General features: G+C 41.4%; 1 protein-coding gene across 1 annotated transcript in view; it reads left to right on the top strand.

The window, feature by feature from the left end:
* The window catches only part of FBXO33 (F-box protein 33), a 20,505-nt gene that overhangs the window by 1,020 nt on the left and 7,513 nt on the right, over positions 1 to 11,972 (top strand). The window contains 3 exon segments of the mRNA XM_006891588.1: positions 3,218 to 3,466; positions 3,641 to 3,796; positions 3,799 to 4,234. Of these exon segments, the coding sequence (XP_006891650.1) occupies positions 3,218 to 3,466; positions 3,641 to 3,796; positions 3,799 to 4,234 (841 nt within the window).

Genomic DNA, 11,972 nt, shown 5'->3' with positions numbered 1-11,972 from the left:
AACTGACAGCTAAGGAAGCAAAGGAGGATGGAGCCTCTGGGTTCAACCAGCCATCCCCACTGGACCCACCTTGGAAAACACTTTGTAGTCCAGAGGGGAGCAAAAAACAGGAAAATATCTTCTAAACAGAGCAAGAAGGCAAGCAGCTTTAACCCAAGACCACCAGTAAGGAGATAAAGCATCCTCCCTTCCCCCCTTTACATCTACGCCCCTGTTCAGCATGAAGAAGCCAGAGAGTCGGCATCCAATTCCCAAATCAATAAAACAGTTGGTTTAATTACCACTGGGAAAAAAAAGAGGATTCAGCAGCAACCTGTGATATGTAAATGATACAGCTGTGCTTGCTAAAATGAAAATGCACTTCAGCTACTTAACAATGAAGATCCAAAACTACAACCTTAAATATGGATTGCACTTCCTCATAAAGAAAATAAAATCTTCACATCTGGACCAATAAGCAACATCATGATAAATGTGGAAAACATTTACACTGTCAAGAATAATCTACAATGTCCATGAAAGAAATACTCAAGAAATCGAATGATATATTGCACCAGACAATCTGCTGCAAAAGAACTCTTTACAGTATTAAAGAGCCAAAGTGTCACCTTGAGGATTAAGGTATACCTGACCCAAACCTTATTATTGTTAATCACCTCATATGAATGTGAAAGTTGGATAATGAATAAGGAAGACCAAGAAATATATATCTTTGAATTATGAAATATTTTTCCAGAATTATATGTTTAATAAAGAATATTGAATATATCATGAACTGCCAGAAGAATAAACAATTTTGTTTTGAAAGAAATATAGCCAGAACATTTCTTAGAAGCAAGGATGGTAAGATTTCATCTCATGTACTTGGGACACGCTATCCGGAAGGACCCGTCCTGATGGGAGAAAGGCATCACTCTTGGTAGAGAGGCAGCAAAGAAAAGGAAGAATTGGCATAGTGGCTGCGACAAAGGTCTTAAAAACTACGAGGACAGAACAGGACTGAGCAGTGTTCATTCTCCTTTACAGGGTTGATAGGAGTTGGAATTGACTCAACAGTACCTAATGACATCAGCAAATTTTAAAAACAGATCAACAGGCCATTCTACCTAGCATACCTTAGTCTAGAAGCTCTATTGAGCCCTGCCATTAGAGGTGATCTTTGTATCTGAAAGACTGCTGGCACTGCTTTCAGCATCATAATACCACCATCATATTCCAAATTTAGGGGCTGGTTGGTGAGGAATTGCTGAAATCAAGTAACATCTCACAAAGTACTTTTTTAAAGAAAAAACACTTCAGAGTTCTACATGATAGAGGGTCAAACTGTCATCATTGTACCTCAGGAGTCATATTTTAACCAATGACGGTAGTTCAAACAGTTATATGATTCCTGATATGATTCCACATATTCAATATCAATTACAGTAACTTCTTAAATATTTCTATCATTAATGGCTAAATTCATACGAATATAGCAACTAATAAGCAAAACACCAAGAAGCAGCATTCAAAAATACAAAAGGTGAGCTTTTTCATAAAACAATTAGCCTGGCATGTGTCAAATCAAAACTTTAAAAAAAGAAAGATGTGTGTATTCTATATTAAGAATGGTACAAATATGGTCCTTAATTGGGTTTTACTTTGCACAAAGTTCTACATTTTACGGATAACTGGATACAACTAGATACATCTGAAATGGAACATTAGACATTTTTTAAAAACTGTATTTTGCTAGGTATGTTACTTTTTCACTTGGGAATATGCTTTTATAGAGGTGCATGTTGTTGTTGTTGTTGTTGTTGTTGTTATGTGCCATTGAGTCTCCTGCGACTCACAGCGACCCTATGTACAACAACCTTAAACCCTGATCTGTCCTGTGCCAATCTGTCTCCGACACACCTACCCCCATTAACCAGTCACTGAACCAATCCATTTCATCAAGGGCCTTCCTCTCCTACACTGTCCCTCCACCCTCCCAAGCATGACGTCCCTCCTTACAACATGGTCAGAGTATGTCAGACGGAGCTAGCCTCCAAGGAGCAGCCTGGTTTAAGTTCGTTTTCTTAGGAGTCCACGATATAGTCAATACTCTTCTCCAGCACCACAGTTCAAAGGCATCAATTCTCCTTCTATCATCCCTAGTCACTGTCCGGTTCTCTGATGCATAGCAAGTGATTGCAAAGGTCTGTATCAGGCGCACCTTAGTCTGCAGAGTGACACTATTGCTCTTCAGTACTTTGGAGAGGTCCCTAACAGCAGACTCTCCCATCGCAATAGGTCCTTTAATTTACTGACAGCTGGTGCCAAGGGTGTTAACTGTGGAGCCAAGTTAACTAAAACTGTTAACGATCTCAATCTCTTCACCATGCATCCTGATGCTGCATTAGTGATAATTCATTGAGTTTAGCAAAAAACCAAAAAATTAAAATCCAGGTCTCAACCTCATAATTCTCTACACTTTCCACTAAATGTTTATTAAATAGTAATGTTATAAAAACAATTACCTAGAACTCTTCCAGAAAAGGGTTCAGAGAAGTGCCCTACTAGAAGATTTTATAGGTGGTGCGAATACAAGGCAATTGTTGGCGACCTGGTACTTGTTTGGCAAAGCACCAACTTACTACATAAATGTTTTCATCCTTTGACTTTACCTACCCTTGTAACCTTCAGTGGAGGTAAAACTACGTCACAGGTCCTTGCCTCGGAGGAGCAGCTACCCTGCTCTAAACCAAGGAAAGGGCCTCTGGGGACCTAGTGGTCCTAAGACGACCTGCAATTCTGAAGACAAGCGGTTTGAATCCACCAGCTCAGTGGGAGAAAGATGGGCACTCCCCATTCCTTTGCGATTTCTAGCTTCTGAAAACCTGCTGGAGGGTCAGCTACGGATCAGTTAAGAGCAAAGAGTGGCGCTTATCCGCTCTCCTCGCACTACAAGCTTTGCACAGAAGCCCATTTGAAGAGTCTGGGCAGGAGAAACGGCCACTTTGAGCTCCATACGTCCTTTCAGCCCCGGCGCTTCTCTTAACACTCCTCCGTGTGCCCATTCCCTCTCCTTAACCGTGCACTTTCCGAAACTGCTTAGGGGAAGAGGGGAATTCTAAGAAAGATGCTGAGACTTTGGTCGAGAGATCTTAGCTTGGCAACTGCGAAACGTTTAAATAGAAGCGTCAGGACTTCTGGCCCTAAGTCCAAATTCCACCACTTTGATTATTTGAAGATGCAAATTTCGCCAACTTTGAGAGCGGCGGGAGGAGGCGTTCACCGAAGGAACAGCGCCTTCCTGCGTGCGTCTGGCGTCACGTGCTCCGTCTCCTAGCCCTATCAGCAACCAGCCGCTCCCGTCTTCCGGAAGTAGCGCCCATAAACGCCGGGCTCCCCCCCACCGCCGGTGACGTCAAACACAGCTCCTACCACTGGCCGGCCTCAGCATCGGTCGGGGGCAGTGCTGCTGCTGCTGCTGCGTACAGTAAATCCTGCCGCTTCTGAACCATAAACAGTCTAAGGGAAAGATTTTAAAGACACTGAGTTTGTAAGCCGCCTCGACGCGCGTGAATAGAATTTGAGAAGACATACGCAAGCTCTCTGGAGGCCGCCCCCACAGAAATCTTTCCCCCTCTCGGCTCTACTTGGTTCCGCCTAGACTTACGACGGTTCCGCCCCCTTCTTCCTTGTCATTTGTTGTTGTTCTTGTCAGTGCTACAGCCGCGACCGCCGGGTGCAGGAACCTAAGCCGGGGTCGTCCGGGTGGCGTGGTGGCGGCAGCTGCAGGAGCTGTTCCGGGGGCTGCGAAGGCAACCGTGGGCCGGCGGCGAGGACGAATGGCTCTGTTCGAGCAGGCGGCAGACGCCGCGTCGCTGCCCAGCGAGCTGATCGTGCACATATTCTCCTATCTGTCCGCGCCCGACCGGCTGCGGGCCTCGGCCTCCTGCTCTCACTGGCGCGAGTGCCTCTTTTACCCGACGCTCTGGCCCCAGCTGCGCATCAGCCTCCGCGTCTCCCCCGCTGATCAGCCTCGGCTCGAATTCCTCATGCGCAAGTGCGGCTGGTTCGTGCGGGAGCTGCGCGTTGAGTTCGCCGCCGAGAATTACCCGAGCGGCGGCCCTGGCGACGGCGCGGACACTGGAGTTGGCGGGGAAGAAGTGGAGGCCTTGCAGGTCTCCACCGATTGGCTGGAAGTGCTGCGGACCTACTTGGAGCTCGTGCTGTGCGTGCTGGTCAGCATCCGGAACAACAGGTAACCTCTTCCGGAGCCTTTCCCCCCATCCTCTCCTCCCCCGCAGCTCGGAACTCCAGGTTGCCTCCTTTTCCTCACCCCGGGGAGATTCAGTGCAGACGCAACCAGCCCGTTTCCCCATCACCTTCCTTCTTCAGTGACTGGGGGAGCTGACAGTTCTATCTGGGCGATTTCTTTGAGGCAGGGGAACATAGCGGGACCAGCCAGTACCTTATAGTGAAGGACTCAGTGGTTATCAAATGCCATCACTGACGTCTTCCAGGCACCTTCTCATTCATTCTCCGTAGTTGCAGGGACAGTGACAGGCGGCGTCATGTTTCTTTTTACACTTGCGTTTGCTAAGGCTTGGAGAGTGAGGATTGTGGGTGAATGTAGGGAGAGACCATATTACCTGGGTTTTGTAACTGTAGACTTGTCCACTAGAAATAGGTAATTGGCAGAGGAAGGGAATTAGGTTATCTCATTGATGCCTTGTAGAAGCGAAACTGTCCGTAAAGCAAACCTTGACAGCCATTTTCTTGATAGAATAGATTAACTGGACTAGGCCTGGCGAGTAGGAGTATTACTTAAAGTAATTGGGGAAGAGGTTGATTATAAGGGTTGAAAGTTCCTTCCCATGCACCCGTGGACTCAGCTTGCCCTCAATGATTCACCTAAAAGAACCACCATTACTGTGTATTTGGAGAGGAGGGGAAAAGGGACAAGAGGAAGCAGTCTGCAGAAGGTAAGCAGGTAGCTGCCTTGATTTTCCAACAGGATTTTACAGTAATTCTGGGACTAACTTCCCGACATTTTGACCCAGTATTCTAATCAGCATTTTCCATTATTTGTCCTTTTCCCTCACCAAAATCTAATTAATTTACTTTTTTTTTTCTTTACCTGGCTCTTTGACTTGGAAAAAAATTGAGAAGTTGAGTGCAAAGACAAACCACAGTAGTGATTTGCATAATAATAATAGCTTCGCAGTGTACAGTCCATTTACATGATCTCATTCGGTCCTCCCAGGAACTTGTGAGTTAGAGATTACATCTATATGAGAGAAAACAAACAGGTTCAGGTGATAATCACATTACCATTTTTCTCCACCAGCAGTGTCCTTTTTACGTTAAACACTGGCAGCATTATGTTGAAAGGAGAACTGACCCTTGTCAATGGTTGGTGGTGGTGGTGGTTGTTATGTGCTGTCAAGTCGCCTTGGACTCATAGCAACCCAATGTACAACAGCCCTAAACCCTGCTCTCTTCTGTGCCAATCTCATTGTCTCTAACACACCTACTCCCATTAACCCAGTCACTGAATCAATCCATCTCATCAGGGTCTTCATCTCCTGTGCTGTCCCTCCACCCTCCCAAGCATGACATTCCTCTCCAAGGACTGATCCCGCCTTGCAACATGTCCAAAGTATGTCAGACGCAACTTCAGAATCCTTTCCTCCAAGGAGCAGCCTCGTAGGCCATATAATAAACCCTTGCTAGTCCAACTCATAGCAACCCTCCAACTGTAAACTTTAAACTTGTAAAGCTGTAAACTTTGAGGAAACTGCTCTCTCAGAACACCAATGGATTCAAACCACTCCTCAGTAAGCAGCCAATACATTAGGAACTAAGTCATTAACATTAGGCCTTCTGAGATATATATACACACACACACACACAAACACATACACACATACATATATAAAATTTTTATTTTATATTGGTTTACTTACAAAGTTTGTATACATTATTTTTCACACCGAATCTTTCCACTTTTCTTTATGTAACCACCCACCCTACCCCACCCTTGGATCTTCTTAAACCTTCTGCAATGGAGGACAGTATTTGTCCTTATAGGACTGAGAACTAACCCTTAGCATAATGTTCTCCAATTCCTCCCAAACAGGTAGTAATTTACAAAACCAGTGCTCCTGCTTGCTATATAGTATTATGTTGTGTGAGTGTACCATAATTTCTCAGTCTATTCTATTGTGGTTAGACATTGGGATTGTTTCCATGTTCTTGCTATGGTGAGTAACGCTGCTATGAACTTTGGTATACAAGTCTCTGTTTGTGCCTCAGTTCTTATTTTCTTGGTCTGTATTCCAAGCAGTGGGATAGCTGCATCATAAGGAATTTCTATGGTCAGCTTTTTGAGGAAATGCCAAATTGCCTTTCAGGGTGATTGTTCCATTTTACAATCCTACCAGTAATGTATAAAGAGCCCCTATCTCCCCACATCCTCTCCAACATTTATTTCTTGCTACCCCATTAAACTTTGCCACTGCTACTGGGATAAGATGGTATCTCCTGGTTTTGATTTGCATCTCTCTATTGCCAGTGATTTTGAGCATTTCTTCCTGTATCTCTTGGCCATCTGAATAGCTTTCTCTGTGAAAAGTCTTCACGTGTCTTTTGTTTATTTTGTAATTGGATTGTCAATCTTTTTCTTCTGGAGGCCCAGAAGTATTTTGTAAACTTTTGTTATGAGACTCTTGTCTGAAATGGTATTGCCAAATGTTTGTTCCCAGTCAGTAGGTTTTCTTTTTACTCTGTTGGAAAAAGTTTGATGAGAACAGAGATTTCATCTTTAGCAGGTCCAATTCATCAATTTTATCCTCTTCAGATTGTGCATTTTTGGCTGTATTTGGCAATCTTTTTATACCATAAACTAGGCCTTCTAAGCCTGATCCCACTTTGTCTCCGATGAACTTTGTGGTTTGGGGCTTTACTGTCAACTATCTAAACCAGCTTCAGTTGAGTGTGTGGTGTGAGATGTGGGTCTTATTTCAGCTTTCTGACGCTGTCCTCTTTGCCAGCACCATTTGTTGAAGAGTTTGTCATTTTCCCATTTGATAGGTTTTATTTCCTTGCTGAATATCCATTGATCGTAGATAGTTTGGTCCATTTCTGGGTTGTCAGTCCTGTTCCATTGGTCTGTGTGCCTGTCAAGTACCAGTCCCATGCTGTTTTGGTTACTACTCTTGTGTAGTAGGTTTTGAGGTCAGGGAGGACTATGCCTCCCACTTCATTTTTGTTTTTTAGAAGTGCTTTGCTTATTTAGGGTCTCTTTCCACTCCAAATAAACTTGACAATTTCCCTTTTGATCGCCTTGAAAAAGGAATTTAATATCTGTATTAGGATTGCGTTAAACATGTAGATTGCTTTTGGAAGGATTGTCATTTTCACAATACTGAGTCTTCCTATCCATGAACTGGGCACATTTTCTATTTCTTTATGTCTTTCATTGTGTCTTGCAGAAAAGTTTTGTCGTTTTCTTCGTATCAGTTTTTTTTGTTTTGTGTCTCTAGTTAGGTTCACTCCTAAGCATCTCTCTTTGTGATTGGCCATTGTAAATGGTATTGCTTTCTTGGTTTTCTTCTCTGAGTTCTGTTACTCTTCATTCTCTTTATCACAGTGTCAAAAAATTAAAACATAGCTCTAAGTTATATCTGAAGTTTAGCTTTATCACTTTAATAATTTGTGTATTTTTCCAGCTCTTCAGTTAGTCATTTCATTTCCTTACCTTGATTGGAACTGGTAAAGGAGGCTTTCGCATCTCTGAATTGCCCTTGATGAGGTTGGCAATTCTTTCTCGAGTTCATTGTGGCTTGAAGAGCAATTGACCCACATGCTAGAAAAATCTGTATTAATGAGCATTTCTAGTGAGACAAAGATTAGTAGTTAAGTGAATACTGATTAGATTTTTCAGTTTCATAAACAGCACCTCTGTGAAACTTTCTTTAAAAAATGTGTGTCTGTGGTTCCAAATAAGAACCAACTTTGTGTACCACCTTTTAACTACTTTAAATGTTTTAATCACTATTTGGGTGTATGAATAGCTGATATAATTTATAGACAAAACAATGGATAGTGCATCTTCTCTTTTGCTTAAATTATCTTCTTTCCTCGACTCTATCACTTTGCTGTACCATCTGTACCCATCTATATTGGAAGTTATGGTGGGTTGCTGTTGTTGAATACCCGTTGAGTTGGAAACCAATAGCAGACACTTCAACAAGTTTTCAGAAGCAATAAATTCATATAAGAGGAAATTGCCCAGCCTTCTCCTGCAGAGCAGCTGGTGGATTGGAACTATGTTCTTTGAAGATTGCAGTGCAGTTTCTTAACTGCTAGAGCTCATTTATAATGGGAGTTCTGGTGGCTTAGGGGTGAGGATTTATGCTCCCAATCCAATGGCACCATGGTTCGAATCTACCTCCTCTGTGATTTATTGCCTCTGAAAACCTGCCAATGGGTCATTTCCAACTCAGTAGCGTGCTACAACAACAACATGCCTATAAAACCAGCCTGGGTGTTTTTTTAAAGATCCATCGTAGTGTAGTACATGACGTTTCAAGGTGCTGACTGAAAAGTAGACAATTTTAATCCACTGCCTGATCTCAAGAAGAAAATGGTGGATCTCCTCTGCCTGATGGATGGTTCCTATGAGTTTGACTTCATTGTGAAGACGTGGGTTTAGTTTTTGCTTTCATATGTTCCTCAAAACAAGGGTGGCAAGACTTTGTCACTCGTATTTTGAGCCTATTGTCAGAAAAGGCCAGTCCGTGAAGAAAGACAACTTGCTTGGTAGAGGGACAGTAAAAAAGTGGCAGACATGGTGATTCCAACAGGGGACTCAAGCACAGTGGTACTAGTAAGGACAGTGCAGGATCAGGCAGTGTTTTGGTCTGTATGAGTTGGTGCTGACTGAATGATACCTAACTATATGTGCTTTCCTTTCCAAGTGCTGTCACTTCTTTACATTGGAGTCATACCTGATTTTTAAGCATTTTTGTCATCTGTTGATGCTATATGGTGTTCTGCTCTGGTGGTAGTACATTTATTGTATATGTTAACAATTAAGGTATAATATAGTTGCATGAGGGTGCTCTGGTGGTCTGGTCAGTAGGGAGTCTACCTGCTAACCCAAAGGCTGTACTTCATTGGCACTTCAAATCCACTAGCACGATGGACAGTCTCCTTTCGTTCTGTGTACAGCCTCAGAAGTCCACTGGAGGATCTGCTCTGAGTTGGTTCTGATTCAAAAATAATTATAGTTTCATGAGTCACTTGTAGTAATTCAAAGGATTTTCTTTATATATGTGGGAAGAAATTAATTCCACATTTTGTTTTTACAATGTCTTCTGGTAATATCCCAAGAATTTAATATGTATAGTAAAAACATAAAGAGAACTAGTTTCCTTTTCGTTTTAACAAATTTGAAAATTATTTAAACCAAATTGTTTATTTGGTATCACTCGTAAAACCTTATTTTTTATACAGTCATTTAAAATACAGATTTCAAGTTCAGTGAAGACCAAACATTGTGTAAAATATCATTTAGTATTCCTTTTCTGTTAAAGTGAGGAACTATTTACATTTTTATCTACATTTCTAAATTGACTATATTGATTTTACTTTATGATTTCTGTCAGTGTATAAATTTACAAAAAGGAGGTGTGATCACCACCTTTCTATTTCCAGACTTTATGCTGAATTCCTTTATACAATTCAGAGTGTTATGGGTATTAATTATTTTTATGTCCCACAAGAAAAGAGCAAGAACTGTAACCTTGAATTGTGGAAACTTTTCAAGGATACTGTACTTTTAAAGGATAATTGGCTTTTTGTTTCTTGATTTTGGGGTTGGTTTTGTGTTTTTTTTTAAACTGACTGATACTAAGACTTAAACTAGCTTTCAAGAACAACTAATGAACATCAAGGAGATTCAGAAGTACCTCTCAAGAGGATAATTTAGTCCTCTGTGTTTCAGAAATCCCTTCACTACAGGAAGTTAGAATGTTTTTCTTGATGGATAGTTGTCGTTGTGTGCCGTTGGAACCAGCCCATAGCTAACCCTCAATCCAGTGGGTTTTCAGATGCCCAGTACATCACACTAGAGGAAACTGCCCATTCTTCTATTACACAGCAGCCCGTGAATTCAAACTGCATGATTTTTAGATTGCAGCACAGCTTCCTACCACTAAGCCACCACAGCAGCTCCTTTGATGAATAGTAAGGACATAAATATAGTTAAGTACTCATTCAACTGTATTTTAGTTTAGATATGCTGAATTTTGATCACTTTTTTTTTTTAATGGGCACAAATATGAATCTCTTCCAGTTCTTTGGGCACATTGCTTGGTTTAAGTACATACAAGGCTGCATTTGTTTACTGTAATACTTCATTCTGTATTCTGTCAATTTCTGGAAGCTTGTTTTTGCTAATACCTTCAGTACAGCCTTGATTACTCTCTTCAGTTGTTAGTTCTTATTCTTTATGCTACTTCCTGAAATGGTTCCATGTTAACCAAATATTTTTATCCCAAATCTATAGCTTTCTTTTTTACCCTGTTGGAGAGGTATTTAGATGTGCATAGGGATTTCATTCTTAGAAGGTCCCATTCATCTCCTTTATCCTCTTCTGGTTGTATGTGTTTCAGGATGCTTGGAAGACTGTTCATGTTGTGGATTAGGGCTTCCAGAGTTCTTTCAGGCTTTTCTCTGATGACGTTTATAGTCCTTGGCTTTAGTCCTAGGTCCTTGATTGACTTTGAGTTGGGTTTTGTATATGGTGTGAGATACGGATCTTGCTTGAGTTTTCTGCAGATGTTTTTCCAGTAATGACATTTTTAAAGGGAATTCTGGTAGCTTAAGGGTAAGGGATTGTACTGCAAACCCGAAAGTTTGTGGTTCAAATCTACCACCTGCTTCTCGATAGGAGAAAGATGGCATTTTCCTCACATGTGATTTTCTAACCCAGAAAACCCTCTAGAAGGTCAACTATGATTCCATTCTGACTCTACAGCACTCATTAACAGCAGCAATGCCTTTTTATATATATCTGTAAATTTTTTATTTTATATTGGTTTACTTACAGAGTCCCTATACATTGTCTTTCACACTGGATCCTTCCCCTTCAAACAATGGCATTTTTACAAAGTATTGTAGAATGGCTAATACTATAAATACTAAAGGTATGACCTCAAAAACAGGTAAAATGTAAAATAAATTACATTTTTTTGTTTGTGACAGTCTCAAAGGCTGAGGAGATACTGACTTAGGCAGACCAGAAGAAGAACAACAGTATGCCATTTAAAGAAAAGTAAATAGCTCCATAAAGCTTCTTTGCAACCAAATTTTTGAAGATTTTCTTGATACTATGCTAAGTAATGGAGCCCTACTAGCCTAGTGGCAAGGAGCTGCACTGCAATTCCAAAAACATGCAGTTGGAATCCATCAAATACTTCACAGGAGAAAGATGAGCAGCCTCCTCCCATGCAATTAACTGATGAACTGCTTCAAAAGCCGCTGGAGGGTCGGCCAGCTATGGGTCCGTTCCAACTCGACGGGACACAACAACAATAATATGCTAACGATATAGTCAGTAAGGGTATAGTTCTTTGTTGTGTTTGCTGTTGTTTGTTGCTGTCAAGTCGAGCACGACTCATAGCAACCCTATGATCAAGAGACTTGAAGCCTTTCTATAACTATCACCGTTTTTCAAAGTTCATAGAATTTCCAGAGGCACGTTGTTTAGGAAGTAGATGTCACTCCTGTACTTGAGAGAGCTTTAGTCAGGACAGTTTAAACTTGGCATGTTGCTTTGTTTGCCTTTTAAAATGTGGCTACAATATGGGAAATAATTTGGAAAATAGATAAGAATATGTTTAAATTTTGAAGCTATTGAACTGGCTCTCTAAATATTACAGTGATACAAAAGGCTGTTGTTGTTGTTGTTGTTATGTGCCGTCGAGTCG

The sequence above is a fragment of the Elephantulus edwardii genome, unplaced genomic scaffold (assembly GCF_000299155.1).
Source record: "Elephantulus edwardii isolate Elephantulus edwardi_28Jun2011 unplaced genomic scaffold, EleEdw1.0 scaffold00100, whole genome shotgun sequence".
In the NCBI taxonomy this organism is placed as follows: domain Eukaryota; kingdom Metazoa; phylum Chordata; class Mammalia; order Macroscelidea; family Macroscelididae; genus Elephantulus; species Elephantulus edwardii.
The sequence above is the reverse complement of the archived record's forward strand: the minus strand, read 5'-3'. Positions and strand labels throughout refer to the sequence as shown.